Source organism: Rhinolophus hipposideros (assembly GCF_964194185.1).
Source record: "Rhinolophus hipposideros genome assembly, chromosome: 23".
NCBI classification, from domain to species: Eukaryota; Metazoa; Chordata; class Mammalia; order Chiroptera; family Rhinolophidae; genus Rhinolophus; species Rhinolophus hipposideros.
Window position 1 is genome coordinate 16,068,266 of NC_138069.1, and position 18,266 is coordinate 16,086,531.

General features: G+C 33.6%; 1 protein-coding gene across 1 annotated transcript; it reads right to left on the bottom strand.

Moving 5' to 3' along the window:
* Positions 1–7,653: 7,653 nt before the first annotated feature.
* On the bottom strand, positions 7,654–8,182 carry LOC308492003 (NADH dehydrogenase [ubiquinone] 1 alpha subcomplex subunit 13-like; the record flags this gene model as incomplete). Its single annotated transcript, XM_081036255.1, has 1 exon — positions 7,654–8,182. The coding sequence occupies exon 1, from the start codon at positions 8,077–8,079 to the stop codon at positions 7,654–7,656; it is 426 nt and encodes a 141-aa protein (XP_080892381.1). The 5' UTR covers positions 8,080–8,182.
* Between the last annotated feature and the right edge of the window lie 10,084 nt (positions 8,183–18,266).

Sequence of the window (18,266 nt, forward strand, 5' to 3'; positions counted from 1 at the left end):
ATCTTGATTTGGGTTTTCTTATATTGGAATAGTTGAGCAAACAAGAATAATGACAACATCTCTGAAAGACAGAGGCTATTGAAAATTCAATCTTAGATTCCTTACATAATATCCTGACAGCTGTTAATTCTGTGGACCTAGCAGTTGCTCATCACTGTATGTAAAATCTAGATTTACTGACCATGAGTGTTAGTGCATTCCCTTTGTTTCATCTATGAATCTAATCAATCCATCACCACAACAAAGCATGCATAAGAAAGCCTTTTAGTGATGAAGAATAATATTTTGGAATTATTCATAATTACATTGAAGGATTAAAAAAAATCCAAAAGATGGAAATGAAGCAAAAAAAGATAACTGTTTGCCCTTTCAAAATAATTTTAGGGCATTTTCTACAAGTATCTCTAAGGATCAATTGATTTTGGACAGGATGTAACTTAGTTTGCATTACTTATTAGAGGCCAGAATTTTTTCAGTTCTTCAAATCTAATTATTATATAATAATTTCTGTCAAGTAGAACAGTTAACCACCAACGTTTTGTTTTTCTGGTGGACATTAACTAGTTCAGATTTTAATTTGGCAATCTTATTTTAGCATTCTTTCCATCCCTGATTATAAAATTCACATTTATCTTACTATCTTTGGCCAACTTTGTCATCTTGCTGTTTCCATTAGCAATGAGTTAAATAAAATTGACCAGCTCACTATCTATTTGTATGAGAATTAAGATTTTAACATTTTGAGAGTCATTTTTAGACAAAATGCAGAAATTAACATCCTGATTTTGTACCCCTGTATGCACCTGTATGAGAATTTCTTTTGGATGCAACACTGGAATAAAACTGATGGTTTATAGAGTATTCTACTTAAGTAGCTCCAGTTGGTCTTCAGAATGACTGCATCAGACTACACTCCCAACAGCAATGCATGAGGTTTCTTTTTTATTTCCACATTCTTTCCCACGTTGGGAATTACTAGCTTTCATATTTTTGGCATTCTGATAGATTTAAAGTATTATATAATTTTCTTTTAATTTTCATGTGTGTCATTATTAATAAATAATAATGAAGATTAACTTGTGGAGATTGTATATTTTTTGAGATTGTATTTTATATTACATCTTTTCTTTTGATTTTCTATTTTGGTCAGTTGACTGTCTTGTCACTGTCATTCCTGTTTTTCTTGTTGGTTTCCTTTATTTTCCAGACATTAGTTACTTATTTTTTCAGACATTGCAACTGTATTTTTTTAAAATTAAAGTTTATTGGGGTGACAATTGTTAGTAAAGTTACATAGATTTCTGGTGTACAATTCTGTATTACATTATCTATAAATCCCATTGTGTGTTCACCACCCAGAATAAGTTCTCCTTCCATCACCATATATTTGATCTCCCTTACCCTCATCTCCCACCCCCACCCCCTTTACCCTCTGGTAACCACTAAACTATTGTCTGTGTCTATGAGTTTTTGTTTCTCTGTCTTGTTCTTTTGTTGTTTTTGGTTCATATACCACATATCAGTGAAATCATATGGTGCTCTCCTTTTTCTGTCTGACTTATTTCACTTAGCATCATACTCTCAAGATCCATCCATGTTGTCACAAATGTTCCTATATCATCTTTTCTTACTGTCAAATAGTATTCCATTGTGTATATATACCACAACTTCTTTATCCATTCATCTATTGAAGGACATTTTGGTTGTTTCCATGTCTTGGCCACTGTAAATAAAGCTGCTATGAACATTGGAGCACATGTGTCTTTATGTATAAATGTTTTCAGATTTTTTGGGTATATACCCAGGAGGGGGATTGCTGGGTCATACGGTAATTCTATTTGTAATTTTTAAAAAAAGATTGTATTGAGGAAGGGGAACAGGACTTTTAATGGGGAATAGTGTGTACTTCCAGAACTTTTTTCCAAGTCAAGTTGTTGTCCTTTCAATCTTAATTGTGGAGGGCGCAGCTCAGCTCCACGTCCAGTTGCTGTTGCTAGTTGCAGGGGGCGCAGCCCACCATCCCTTGCAGGAGTTGAACCAGCAACCTTGTGGTTGAGAGGACTCACTCCAACCAACTGAGCCATCCGGGAGCTAAGCAGCAGCTCAGCTCAAGGTGCCGTGTTCAATTTTAGTTGCAGGGGGCGGAGCCCACCATCCCTTGTGGGACTCGAGGAATTGAACCAGCAACCTTGTGGTTGAGAGCCCAGTGGCCCGTGTGGGAATGGAACTGGCAGCCTTCGGAGTTAGGAGCACTGATCTCCAACTGCCTGAGCCACCAAGCCGGCCCCTATTCGTAATTTTTTGAGGAACCTCCATACTGCCTTCCATAGTGGCTGCGCCAGTCTGCATTCCACCAACAGTGTTTGAAGATTCCTTTTTCTCCACAGCCTCTCCAACGCTTGTTACTATTTATCTTGTTGATGATAGCCATTCTAACTGGGGTGAGGTGATATCTCATTGTGGTTTTTATTTGCATTTCTCTGATGATTAGTGATGTTGAGCATTTTTTCATATGTCTATTTGCCATTTGTATGTCCTCTTTGGAGAAATGTCTCTTCAGGTCCTTTGCCCATTTTTCAATTGGGTTGTTTCTTTTTTTGTTGTTGAGTTGCATGAGTTCCTTGTATATTTTGGATATTAGCGGAGGCACTGTTTGCAAAAATCTTTTCCCATTCAGTTGGTTGCCTTTTTATTTTGTCGATGGTTTCTTTTGCTGTGCAGAAGCTTTTTAGTTTGATATAGTCCCATTCATTTATTTTAGCTTTTACTTCCCTTGCCTTTGGAGTCAAATTTATGAAATGCATTTTGAACCCAAGGTCCATGTTTTAGTATCTATGTTTTCTTCTATGCAGTTTATTGTTTCAGGTCTTATGCTTAAGTCTTTGATCCATTTTGAATTAATTTTAGTACCTAGTGACAGATAGCAGTCCGGTTTCATTCTTTTGCACGTGCCTATCCAATTCTCCCAGCACCAGTTATTGAGGCTGTCTTTTCTCCATTGTATGTTTTTTGCTTCTTTGTCAAAAATTATCTGTCCGTATTTATGTGGTTTTATTTCTGGGTTCTCAATTCTATTCCATTGGTCTATGTATCTGTTTTTCTGCCAATACCATGCTGTTTTGATTATTGTAGCCCTGTAGTATAAGCTAAAGTCAGGGAGTGTGATACCACCAGTATTGTTCTTTTTTCTTAAGATTGCTTTGACTATTCGGGGTCTTTTGTAGTTTCAAACAAATCTGATGATTTTTTGTTCTATTTCTTTAAAACATGCCATTGGGATTTTGATGGGGATTGCATTAAATCTGTATATTGCTTTGGGTAATATGGCCATTTTAACTCTGTTCATTCTTCCAATCCATGAGCATGGAATGTCTTTCCATTTCTTTGTGTCTTCTTCAATTTCTTTTGAAAATGTCTTATAGTTTTCAGCATATAGGTCTTTCACATCCTTGGTTAAGTTTATTCCTAGGTATTTTATTCTTTTTGCTGCAAATGCAGCAAAAGGAATTATTGTTTTTCTTTTTCTGAGATTTCATTGTTAGTATATAGGAATGCAATGGACTTTTGTACATTGATTTTGTAGCCGGCAACTTTACTGTATTCGTTGATTGTTTCTAATAGCTTTTTGGTGGAGTCTTTAGTGTTTTCTGTATATAGCATCATGTCATCTGCAAAGAGTGACATTTTAACTTCTTCATTCCCAATTTGGATGCCTTTTATTTCTTTCTCTTGCCTGATTGTTCTGGTGAGGACTTCCAACACTATGTTGAAAAGCAGAGGTGACAGGGGACAGCCCTGTCGTGTTCCTGAATGTAGAGCAAAGGGCTTCAGTTTTTCACCGTTAATTATGAGATTAGTTGAGGGTTTGTCATATATGGCCTTTATTATGTGAAGGTATTTTCCTTCTATACCTATTTTATTAAGTGTTTTAATCATAAATGGATGTTGTATCTTGTCAAATGTTTTTTCTGCATCAATTGATATAATCATATGATTTTTGTCCTTTATTTTGTTTATGTGATGTATCACATTGATGGATTTTGTGTATATTGAACCATCCTTGTGCCCCTGAGATGAAACCCACTTGGTCGCAATGAATAATCTTTTTAATGCATTGTTGTATTCAATTTGCTAGAATTTTGTTTAGGATTTTTGCATCTGTATTCATCATAGATATTGGTCTGTAGTTTTCTTTTTTTGTGTTGTCCTTACCAGGTTTTGGTATCAGGGTAATATTGGCTTCATAAAATGAGTTAGGGAGTACTGTCTCTTCTTCAGTTTTTTGGAAGAGTTTGAGCAGGATTGGTATTAGATCCTCTTTGAAGGTTTGGTAGAATTCACTAATGAAGCCATCTGGTCCCGGACTTTTGCTTTTGGGAAGGTTTTGGATGACTGATTCAATTTCGTTACTGGTGACTGGTCTGTTTAGATTTTCCAATTCTTCATGGTACAGCCTAGGAAGGCTATATGTTTCTAAGAACTTGTCCATTTCTTCTAGGTTATTGAATTTGGTGGGCAACTGTATTCTTAACTGTTGTCTGTTCACTTTGCCATGGTTTTTTTCACTGACAAAATCCTTCATTATTATGTGTTCTAAGACTTAGTCCTTAGCCCTGTTCTCTACTTTTATCTATACACATTCCTTTGGCAGTATCATTTAGTCTTATGATTTTAAGTAATATTTACATGCCAATGATTCCCAAACTTATTACTCCAGTCTGTATATTTCTCTCAAAGTGCAGACTCATATATCCAACTGCAAACTAGATTATTTCCACTAGGAATGACTGATTGACATCTATAACTTAATATATCTGGATCACACACTTGATTTTTCTCCCACAAATCTGCTCTCCTCACAGTCTTTCCTATTTGAATTGAAGGCAACTCTATTGTCTTCATTGCTGAAGCAGTAAACTGTTGAGTCATTTTGGCTCTCTCTTTTTAAATCTCAGCCCAAAAGTAACATATACATTTCATTATAAAATTTGTCTTATCAATAGATATGTATTGAGCATCTATTATGTACTAGGCACCCAATTAGGCAATGGGTATATATCACTGAACAAAATAAACAAAAAGCCCAACATTTGAGGAACTTGTCTTATGAGAAGGAGAGGCAAACAATAAATAAGAAAATAACAAGCAAATTATATATGGAGAAGATAATATATGCTTTAGAACAAAGAAAGGGAAGAAGAGATTAGAAGGATCAAGAATCTGTGAGGAATGGGAGATACACACATTGTAATATTACATAGCTAAAAATGATAATCATGGTAGGTCTCATTAGGAAGTTAAATTAAAGACTTGAAGTAGGCAAGAGAGTTAGCCAAGCGATTTTCTGGGGGAATACATTCCAGGCAGAGGGGAAAATCTAGAGCTGAAGCCCTAAGGAAGATGTGTGCTTGGTGTATTTAAAGAACAGCACAGAGGTTGGTATGGTTGAAGCAGAAAAAGAATAGTCAGGACAGCAGTAGGAAATGAGGACAGGGTGGTAATGGGAGAACCAAACAATTTGGGTTTTGTTATGGTAAAGCTTTGCCTTGTACTCTGAGTGAAACAGGATGCTAGAACTACTCTTTTCAGGACAGGCGTGATATGGCTAAAGTCAGTCTGGCTGCATGTTGAAAATATAATGTAGGGAGGAAATGATAAAAGCAGGAAGATACAATAAAAGCCTATTTCAGTAATCCCAATAAGAGATTTTGATGACTTTGACCAAGGTGGTAGCAGTGGGAAAAATAAGAGTCAGATTCTCAAGAATTTTCAACTGTTGAAAAACGTCAAAACTACAGAAAACTTGCAAGAATAAGACAACATTTATATATCCTTCACTTAAGGATCATTAATTGTTAACACTTTCCATATTATATATAAATATACATGGAGATATATATTTATATCTATCTATATCTATAAAGAGAGGTTGAATGTTAAATATTTTTTGCATTGTTACATGAATTTTACAAATGTTAAATGATTTTATGGTCAGTTAAAAACATAACACTCATATTGCAATTTTTCATGTACCTGTTTCCTAAGAACAAAGACATATTGCGATGGTTAATTTTGTATGTTAAATTCCTGGGCCATGAGGTGTCCAAGTATTTGGTTAAACATTATTCTAGATATGTCTGTGAGAGTGTTTCTGGATGAGATTAACGTTGAACTGGCAGAGTGAGTAGAGCCGATGCTTTCCCCAATGTTGAAGGTCCACAAAGAACAAAAAGGCTGAGCAAGAGAGAATTTACTCTCTCTGCCTGATGGTCTTTGATGTGGGGACATTAAATTTCTTCTGCTTTCAGAGTCAGACTGGAACTCACACCATCAGCAACTCTCCTGGTTCTCAGGCCTTCAGACTGTAGATTTGGGGACTTCTCAGCTCCTATAGTTATGTAAGCCAATTCCTATTTATTGTGTTGATTTAAAATTCATTCATATTTATTCTTCTGTTAAATTTTAGATTAAGGTTATCTAGTTGCCTTAAAAATCCAACCGAAATTTTGATGTCAATGATTTTTAATTTATGGATTAATTTTGGGAGATTATATTTTATATTTATATTAAGCATAGAATGTTTGTTTATAGTCTTCTCTGTTCTTTAAAAGTGTATTATATTTTTCTTCATTGAGATCTAGTATATTCTTAGTTATTAATAATTCCTAAATGCTTTATAGCTTTTTTGATATTGTGAATGATACATTTTTAATATTTTCTACTTATTGATAATGTAGTGAAATACTATTAATATTTTAAAGTTGATCTTTATTACAGAAAATTTTCTGATATATCTTGTTAGTTCTTAGAATTTGTCTTTTGTTTACATTGGTTTTTCTAGATGATAGTTTTATCTCTTTCTTTTTCTATCATTTTTCCCTTTATAGTAATATGGCCGGGACCTTCAGCACCATATTAAACAGTAGACGTGATGGCTAGCATCCTTATATTATTCTCAATCTTAAATAAAATACATGTAAAATTTCTATACCAAATATAATTTCTACTGTAGATTTTTCGTAGGTTTTAATATGTATTTTTCCAAGTAAAGAAATTTTCCTAAGAATTTTAAAAATCAGAATTATGTATTGAATTTTATTGAATGCTATAGTGGCCTCAAAAGATATGTCCATGTCCTGAAACTTGGCCCTTCTGAATGTTAATTTATTTTGAAAGAGTCTTAGCAGATATAATTAAATTAATGATCTTAAGATGAGAACATCCTGGGTTACCCAGATGGATCCTAAATCCAATATCAAGTGTCCTTATAAGAGACTGAAGAAAACACAAAGAAGAGGAGACATCCATGTGAAGATGGAGGGAGAGATTGGAGTGATATAGCCATAAAGAATTCTGATAACCACCAAAAGCTGGAAGAGGTCAGGAATGGATTCTGCCCTAGAGCCTTTGGAGGGAGTGAAGTATTATTAACACCTTGGTATTATAATGTGGCCTCTAGAACTGTGAGAAAATAAGTTTCTTTTGTTTTAAGCCATCAAATTTGTGGTACTTTGTTCCAGCAGCCCTAGGAAATCAGTACAAATGATTTTCTGCATTATTTGATTATTATTATTTTTTCCGGTCTCCAGAGCTTTTATTCTCTCGTGTGTGGAGGGGATGAGGCTCAGTGGCTAACAGGTGGCGCTACGTGTATCAGATGAAGCCGTAGATGGCGTTGATGATCTCCTTATTCGTCTGCAGTCCATAGAGCTCGCCCATCATGGGGGTCACCCAGCGCGTCGTGTGGAACACAGATTCACCCACCTTCCAGTCCGGCACATCCTTCATGATGATGGCTTCTTCCTCCAGGTTCTCCTGAAAGAGCTGCAGGATCCTCCGGTCTTTCTCTGCCTGCAACAGTGGCATCAGCGCGATACGAGCCTCCAAGTCCTCGATCTGCAGGTGCCTGTGCTCGCGGTTCCACTTCGTCATGCTCCAGTACCCGAAGAGCAAGGTCTCAATGCCCACGGCGAACATGCTGTAGCCCGATACTCCCCGATTCGGAAGGTTGCGCTTGTAATCTATGGGGCCGTAGCCCCCCGGAGGGGGCATGTCCTGCTTCACCTTCGACATCGCCATATTCGCAGGGCTATTTGATATTTTTAAATCTTTTAGTTTATTTATGTAGTCAATCTAGTCAGTGTTCAAGGCCAGAATCTAACAGGTATTTTTAACTGGGAGGATATTCATATGGGAAATTGTATGCTTACAAGATAATTGGAAGGTTGTAAGTAATAAGCTGCACAAAACTAGCCTACTAGTAAAACTAGTCCCTCTGAAAATGCCATTAATACCACTAGAGATATACCAGTCTAATTTTGGAGTTTCTTCTATTGCCACAATAGCCTTTGTACTCAGAATTAAGGAGCGTGGACACTAAATATGTAATCTAGGAATTAAAGAATCAGATTAAGAAGTGATACACTTGACCTTAGGGCCTCTATTTTTAGAAAAGACTGGAAGTGTGTGAAAGCATGCTTGAGAGGTGCCAGGTATCTCAAAGGATTTTTTTTATACCCAAATTATTATCTACAAAAATGACCACTTATAGACATTCTCTCATTTTATAACGCATAATTCATAATAGGAACTTCATGTAAGAAATATCATAAACCCATTCTTTTTCAAAATTGAGAGAAAATTTGCTCTAATTCGAAATGGTGTGATCATAAAGAATGTGGAATCACCTTCAGTAATGAATATCAATTTACTCAACATCAGAGAACTCATACTGGTGAAAAACATAATGAACATAAGGAATGTGAAAAGATGTTTAAATTTAATACAGTTCTTACAGCACCATAGAGAATTCATGCTGTTGAGAAATTTTATAATTGTTAAGAATATGAGAAAGTCATTATTTGCATGGATAATTCAGTGAACACCAGAAAATTCATACTGTTGAGAAATCCTGTGAGTATAAGAAATGTGGGAATGTTTTTAGAACCGAGTTCTTTCTTCAAACCAGAGAATTCATACTGATAAACTTTATGAAATTAGTAATGGTAGGAAAGCCTTTATTGTGTGTGGACAAGTTACTTAATATTGAGAATTTATAATGACGAGAAACTTTATGAATATTAGTAATGTAGGAAAGCTTTTATTGTGTGTGGGCAAATTATTTAGCATTGATAATTTATGCTGAATTTATAATGTAAGAAATGTAGAAGGATGTTTAGACTTAATTCAGTTCTTACTATATATTAGAGAATTCATACTGGTGACGTACTTTATGAATATTAGAAATTCAATAAAGCCTTCGTTGTATGTGGACAATTTATCAGCATCAGAGCATTCATACAGGTGAGAAATCATAGGAATATAAAGAGTGCAGAAAGGTCTTTAGACTTAATTGAGTTTTTTCTTCAAGCCAGAGAATTCATACTGATGATAACCTTTATGAATTTAAGGAATGTGGGAAAGCTTTTATTGTGTGTGGACAAGTTACTCAATATCAGAGAATTTATACTGGTGAGATACCTGATTAATATAAGAAATGTGGGGAAGATATTTAGACTTAATTTGGTCCTTATTATATATTAGAGAATTCATACTGCTGAGAAGATTTATGAATATAAGAAATTCAATAAAGCATTTATTTTGTGGACAACTTACTCAATATCAGATCATTAATATTGGTGGAATAAAATCCCTATGAATGTTTAATCAATGTGGGGAAACCATTAGTGTATATTAAGTTACTTGAGAATAGAGTATTCTATTAGAGAATAGAGTATTCATATTGGCAAGAAGCTCTTTGAATGCAAGGAGTGTAGGAAGGCTTTTAAATATATTTCAAACCTTAATATATGTTGGTGACTTTATACTAGTGTGAATTATGATGGATGTAGAGAATGTGAGAACACCATTAGTCAAGGGAGATACCTAACATGAAAAAAAGAATCATACTGATGAAAACCATATAAATACAAAATATGTGGAGAGACCTTAAATAGTGGCTATCAAATTACTCAACCTCAGAGAATTCATACAGGGGAGAAACTCTATGAATGCAAGTTATGTGGGAAGACCTTTATTCATGTTAGAGATCTTAATTTTTATCAAATAATTCATTCTGGTAAAAGTAAATTTAAGGAATGTAGGAAGGCCTTTCGGCACCATTTACAGCTTTCTGAACATGAGAGAATTTATAATATAATTTAATTAACTAAGAAAGCCTTTACTTTTTATGTGTCTGTTTATAGAATATCAGAATATCTATCCTAGAAAAAAAATTGGAAAAATGTAGAAACTCTGCATGCTAATTTAAGCTCATATCTCTAGTACAATTTTACCAGGTACAATTTGGAATTATATTGGTTATTTTGGAGAACATTTAATGTGGACTAGATTGTGCATTTTGAGGCACCTTAGAACAAAAAGAAATAATTTTTCTACTTCCCAATGGCATGCTTTCTTTAGTCGGTATGAGGAGGATTTCAACTTGAAATTGGACTTAAAACTATCTTACTAAGTAATTCTTTAGCAAAAGCAAATTAAAAATATGAGAATTTAGAACTGCCTCATTTGTGGATCCACAAAAATCCAGTTACATTTCTTTTTCTATCTCTCTTAGTTTTCCCTTAACCTTCCTCCACTTCGAGGACCTTGTTCAACTCTCATTGATTCCTTACCTTTACTGCTCCTCCTCCTTTCACTCACACTGTATCCCAAAGTGAAAAGAGAAAAATGTCTGTCAAGATGATCACATGGTTTTTGTCTTTTATTGATATGGAGCATTACATTAATATATTTTCAGATGATAAAACAACCTTTCGTTATCAGGATAAATCATCACTAGTCATGATTCGTGATCTTTTTTAAAATACCAGTGGTATCAGTGAGTTGGGAAATGTTCCATCCTCTTCTGTTCTTTGGAAGGATTTGTGACGAATTGGAATTAATTCTTCTTTAAATGACTATATGATCCTGGGCTTTTCCTTGTGGGAAGATTTTTTTATTATTAATTCAATCTCTTCATTTGGTATAGGTCTGTTCAGATTTTTACGTTTCTTATTGACACAATTTTGGTAGTTTGTGTCTTTCTAGGAATTTTAAAATTTCATCTACATTATCTAATTTGTTGGCCTACAGTTTAGAATATAACCTTATCATTCTTTTTATTTCTATAAGATCAATAGTAATGTCTCCTCTTTCATTTCTGATTTTAGTAATTTGATTCTTGTCTTTTTTTCTTAGTCAGTCTAGCTAAAGTTTTGTCAAACTTATTGACCTTTTAAAAGAACTAACACTGGTTTCATTGATATTTACTTTATTTTTCTATACTCTAGTTTATTAATATCCACTCTAATTCTTACTATTTTCTTCCTTCTGATTGCTTTGGGTTTAGTTTGCTCTTCTTTTTTTCCTTCAGTATCTTAATTAAGGTTTATTGATTTGAGATCATTCTTCTTTTTGAATACAGTCATTTCTAGCTATAAACTTCCCTCTAAGCACTTGTTTTCCATAAGATTTAGTATATCATTCTATATTTTTATTTAAATCAAACTATTTTCTTATTTCTTTTGGGATTTCTTCTTTTACTAATTGGTTATTTAGTGGTATATTGTTTAATTTTTACACATTTTGGCATGTACCAAATTTCTTTCTGTTATTAATTACCAATTTCTATTGAAAGGGAACATCCTTTTGTTAATTCAATCCTTTTAAATTTTTTGAGGCTTGCTTTATGGCCTAGCGTATGGTATTAGCATTCTCTATAACCTGGAAAATGTTCTATGTGCACTTGAGAAAATTCTGTATTTTGCTATTGTTAGATGGAGTTCTCTGTACAGGTTTGTTGGTTGTAGTTTGTATAGACTGTTGTTCAAGTCTTCTATTATCTTGTTGATCTTCTGCATAGCTGTTTTATGCACTATTGATTGCAGAGTATTGAAATCTCTATCGTTGAATTATTTCTCCCCTCAATTCTGTCAGCCTTTGCTTCATGTATTTAAGGACTCTTTTGTTAGGTGGATATATGTTTATAATTTTTATAATTTCAAAATGAAGTGACCCTTTTATCAAAATAAAATATTACTCTAGTAACAAAATATTACCTCTAATAACATTTTTGTTTTAAAGTCTATTTTGTCTGGTATAAGTATAGCCACTCTAGTTTTTGTTGGGTTAATATTTGCATGATATGTTTTTCCAATCCTTTACTTTCAATCTTCTTGTATCTTTGAATCTAAAGTGTATCTCCTGTAGACAGCATAGAATTGGATCATGTTTTTTTTAATCCATTTTATCAACCTCTGCCTTTTGAATGGACAATTTGATCCATTTACATTTAGAATAATAGGTTATTGATAAGGGAGTATTTACTTCTGTCATTTTGCTGTTTGTTTTATGTGTACCTAATAGTTTTTTTGTCCCTTATTCACTCCATTACGAGCTTCTTTTGTTTAGTTTAATTTTTGTAGTCACATATATTGATTTTCTTCTCATTTCCTTTTGTGTTTTTCTATAGATAGCTTTGTGATTACCATGAAGATTGCATATAACATCCTAAAGTTATAGCAGTCTTATTTGAATTGATACCAAGTTAACTTAAATCACATACAAGAATTCTACTTCTGTGCACCTCCATTCCCTTTACTTTATGTTTTGATGTCACACATTACATCTTTATAAATTGTGTGCCCAATAACATAGATTTAAATTATTTTTATGCATTTGTCTTTTAAGTTATGTAGAAAAAGAACAAGTGGAGTTACTTACCCAATTAAAATAATATTGTCTTTTATATATGCCCATGCATTGACATTTTCTGGAGATCTTTATATCATCATTCAAATTCAGGTTACTATCTAGCATCCTTTGATTCAGCTTGAAGGACTCTCTTTAGCATTTTTTTGTAGGACATGTCTAGTGGTGATAAACTCCCCTGCTTTTGTTTATCTTGGAATGTCTTAATTTCTCCCTCATTTTGAAGAACAATTTTGCTGGATATAGAATTCTTGCTTGACAGATTTTTGTTTCAAAATTGTAAATATATCATCTCTCTGCCTTCTGGCTTCCAAGGTTTCTGATATCTCACTGTAATTTATCTCACTCAGGGATAATTTGCATTTCCCTAGTAGTTAACTGGTGTTGAAAATATTTTCATGCATTCCTTTCCCATTTGTATATCTTCTTTGGTGAACTGTCTCTTCATATGTTTTGCCTAGGTTCTAACTGAGCTGTTTGATTTTTTACTGTTGAATTTTAATTGTCCATTATACATTCTAGATATGCATACAAGTTCTTTGTCAGATATGTACTTAAAACTTTTCTCCAAAATTTTTAACTTTTCTTCTCATACTCATACTCGCAGAGTAAAAGTTCTTAAAATTTTCATGAAGTCCATTTTATCAGTTTTCTTTTTATAGACTGTACTTTTGGTATCAAGTCTAAGAACTCTTTGCCTACCCTAGGATCCTGAATATTTTCTCCCATATATTTTTCTATAAGTTTTAGAGTTTTATGTTTTACTTTTAATTTTGTGATCCATTTTGAATGAATTTTAATATAAGCTGTTAGATTTAAGTCAAGGCTTTGCCTAACAAAGTACAATTGCTCCAACGACATTTGTTGAAAAAGCTCTCTCCTGCATTTAATTGCTTTTGTACCTTTGTCAAAATTCTGTTAGTTCCACATATTTGCCGGGGACTATTTTTGGATTCTGTATATTGTTCCATGGATCTACAAGTCTATTCATGTGCCAATACCACAGTCTTGATTTCTGTAGCTATGTAATAAATCTTAAAATAGGGTACAGTGATCTCTTCTACTTATTTCTTGTTTTCAAAAATTGTCTTAGGTATTCTAGTTCCTTTGCCATCCCATATAATCTCATCTATGTCCACAGAAAAATCTTACTGGAATTTTGGTAAGAATTGTGTTAAATATGTATATTAATTCAGGAAAAATTGACATGGTCCCATGACACGTTGGGTCATCCAATTCATGAACACAGTATATCTTTCCATTTATTTAGATATTCTTTGATTTTTTTCATCAGTGTTGTGTAATTTCCATAAGACAAGTCCTGTACATATTTTGTTACATATATGCCTAAGTATCTTTTTTGAGCTAATGTAAATGGTATTTTAAATTTAATTTTGGTATGCATATTTTCATTGAAAATATATGGAGATACAATTCATTTTTGCATGTTTATCTTGTTTTCTGTGACATGCTGAACTCACTTATTTAGGAAGTTTTTGTTGTTTTGATTCCTTGGGATTTTAATGTACATAATTGTGTCATCTGTAAATAGGGACAATTTTCTTTCTTTTTTTCTCACCTGTGTGTCTCTTCTTTCATTTTCTTGCTTTATTGCACAGGGTAGAACTTCTAGCACAATGCTAAATAAGAGTAGTGAAGTCAGACGTCTTTTCCTTGTTACCAGTCCTAGGGTGAAAGCATTTAATCCTTCACTGTTAAGTATAATGTTCACTGTAGGTTTGTCATGGATGCTTTTTATTAAGTTGAGGAAGTTCTCATGGTTTCTGAGGAGAAGTCAGAAACTTTGTTCCTCTATAGGAAAGGTGTTTTTTTCCCCTTTGACTTCATTCAGGATTTTAAAAATCTTTCATTTTCTTTAGTTTGAAATTGATATGCCTAAGTGTAGATTTTTGGGCATTTTGCCTGCTTGGTGTTATCTGAGCTTCCTGGATCTGTGATTTGGTGTCTGATATTAATTTGGGGGGAAATTCTTTGTCATTATTTCAAATATTTCTTCTGTTCTTTTCTCTTTTTCTTGATATGGTATTCCCATTACATGTATGTTATACCTTTTGTAGTTTTCTCACAGTCCTTGGATATTTTGATCTGCTTTTTCAGTCTTTACTCTCCTTATTTTTTGGTTTTTGAGGAGTCGATTGATATATCCTCTAACTCAGGGATTCTTTCCTTATCCACACCCAGTCTACTACTAATGAGCCCATCAAAGGCACCCTTCATCTCTGTTTACATTGCCCATCTGTTCTTGCATTCTGTTTATCCATTAGTGCCCCTAGCATATTAGTTATAGTTGTTTTAAATTCTTGTCTGATAATTCCAACATTCTTGTCATGTCTTATTCTGGTGTATGTTCTATCTTTTCAAATTGTTGGGTTTTGTTTTGCTTTTTTTTTCTTGATCATTGGACATGATGTACATGATACAAGGAACTTCTGTAACTAGGCCTGTAATAATGTGGTACTGAGAAGGGGGGAAGGGAAAGCATTCTATAGTCCTATGATTGATTAATTCTCAGTCTTTTAGTGAGCCTATGCTTTTGGACTGTGAATTTCACAAGTGTTTCTCAGTTTTTTTCTCCTCCACTATGGGGGACAGGATGTCTAGAATGCACTGGAGCTGTTTTTTTTTTTCCCATCATGGGAGGCCAGAGCCTGCTGGAGTTTGATATTTCTCTTCCTTCAAGTCAGTTAGGCTCTGATAATAACCCAACCTGTTTCTCATTAATTAGTTTCTTCTAAAGGAAAGCCTTGTCAAGAACAGAGAGTTTTGAGTATTTCAAAATGGTTTCTTTTCCCCTCCCACTGCCAGAAGCATAAAGTGGTTTTTCTCTGGTATTTACTGTGGGAATCTAGTCAAGCTCCTAGAGTTAAATCTCAGTATATTGTGCCCCTCTTCCCCATAACTGCTTCCACCTGAAGTCTTCAAGTTTCAGACTTATCCATACTGAGCCTCCAGAATTTATCAACTACAGTTCAAATTTTTATTACTTCAGCACTGGTTCCCACAATGCTTTCTGCTCTTGAATCTCTGCATCGACAACCTGTGACTTTCTGTATTTTCCTGGCTGCCTCTTTAATATTGGGTGGAGTCGTTTGCCTTGTGTCCTTTCCTCTCTTACACATCCAAGAAGAATTGTTGATTTTTCAGTCTGTTCAGCGTTACTTTTGTTAAGATGAAGTAGTTATTTGCAAACTCCTTACATTTGGAAGTGAAACTGGAAATCCTTGATAGTTTCTTTTGATGGAAAAAATTTCAATTTTTATGAAGTCAAATTTGTCTAATTTATTCTTTTGTTGCCAGTGCCTTTGGTATCATATCCAGAGAATCATTGCCAAACCCACATCATGAATGTTTTCTTCTAAGAATTTTATAGTTTTAGGTCTTACATTTAGGCCATGGATCCATTTTGAGTTAATTTTTATATGTGGCATTAGGTAAGGGTATGACTTATTTTTTTGCATGTGGACATCCTGTTTTCCAAACACCATTTGTTGAAAAGACTATATTTCCTCCCATTAAAGATTTTGGCACACTTGTTGAAAACTATTTGACTATATATGTGAAGATTTATTTCTGGAGCCTCTATTCAATTCTATTGACCTATATGTCTGTCTTTGTGCCAGTACCATACTGTTTGGATTACTGTAGTTTTGTAGTAAGTTTTAAAATTATGATGTGTGAGTCCTCCAACTGTGTTCTTTTTCAGGATTGTGTCGGCTATTTGGGTTCCTTTGAGGTTCCATTTGGATTTTATAATAGATTCTTCTATTTCTACAAAAAAATTATTGTGGTGGGGATTACATTGAATCAGTAGATCAAGTCGGGTATTATTGACATCATAACAATAATAAGTCTTCTAATCCATGAACATGAGATGTATTTCCACTTATTTATGTGTTCTTTAATTTCTTTCAGAAATGTTTTGTATTTTTGTCAGTTAATTAATTCCCAAGTATTTTTAATGGTATTGTACATAGAATTGTTTTCTTAATTTCCTGTTCAGATTGTTTATGCTTAGTGTATAATAATGCAACTGATTTTTATGTGCTGACTTTGTTTCCTGATATTTTGTTAATTCATTTATTAATTTTTAAATGTAATCTTTAGGGTTTTCCACATATAGGATCATGTCATCTGTGAACAGAGATCATTTTACTTCTTTCTTTTCAGTTCAGGTGCTTTTTATTTATTTTTTCTTGTCTAATTGCTCCGGCTACAACTTTAATTATTATGATGAATAGAAGAGGTGAAAGCAGGCATTCTTGCCTTGTTCCTGATCTTAGAGGAAAAGCTTTCAGTTTTTCACTATTGAATATGATATTTGCTCTGGGTTTTTCATATATGGCATTTTATGATGTTGAGGTAATTTCCTTTTATTCCTAGGATTTTTAGTGTTTTTTTTAATCACAAAAGAGTATTGAATATTGTTAAATGCTTTCTAAGCATCTATTAATATGATCATATGGGTTTCTGTTCATTAATTCTGTTAATGTAGTGTATTACATAGATTGAATTATGTTGAAACATTCTTTTTTTTTTCTTTTTTTTTTTATTAATTAATTTATTTATTAGTTTCAGGTGTACAAAACAAGGTAATACTTAGACGTTCATCATTTATATCCCTCATACTGTGAACCCCCCTCCCCCCATCCACTATCCCTCCGACCTCACACTGAACCATCACATTATATATATAAAATTATAGTTGGCATTCATTAATGTTTAGCTTCTGATGTACAATGCCATGATCAGGTATCCACAGTATCCCTGAGGTGGTCTCCCAAATAGGACGCATGTCCATCGGATACCCAACAAAATCTTTACAACATTATAGAATACCTTCCCCAAATTAATTTTCAAAAGAAAAACCCTGAGGCCATCTTGTGGTTACCAGCTGCTTCCAAATCCCTTCACCTTTGTTGAAACATTCTTGCATTCCACGAATAACTCCCACTGGCTCTTGGTACATAATCCTTTTAACATGCTGCTGAACCCTGTTTTCTAATATTTGGGGGGGGGACTTTTTACCATCAATGCTCATAAGGGATATTGCTCTGTAGTTTTATTTTCTTGTAGTGTCTTTGTCTGGCTTTGGTATCAGGGAATGCTGGCCTCACAGATTGAGTTAGAAAGTGTCCCTTCCTTTTCAGTTTTTTGAAAATGTTTTAAGAATTGGTATTATTCGTTCTTTAAATGTTTGATAGAATTCATTAGTGAAGCCATTGGGTCAAGGACTTTGTCAGATTTTTAAAATTGCTGATTTAATTTTCTTAATGGTTATAAGTCTATTTAGATTCCACAGTTAATTTCTTTGTGGTTACCATGGAGATTACATTTAATATCTTAAGTTATAACACTCTAATTTGGGTTTATACCAGCTTAACTTCAATAACATACAAACATTCCTAGGATTTTATAATACTTCTTTTTCAGTATTTGATAATACTTCTTTTTCAAGGCATTATACTCTCATTTGTTTTTTTCTAGAGGATAGTATTGTTTAGCTTTTTATCTTCATGATCATTACCATGTTAATG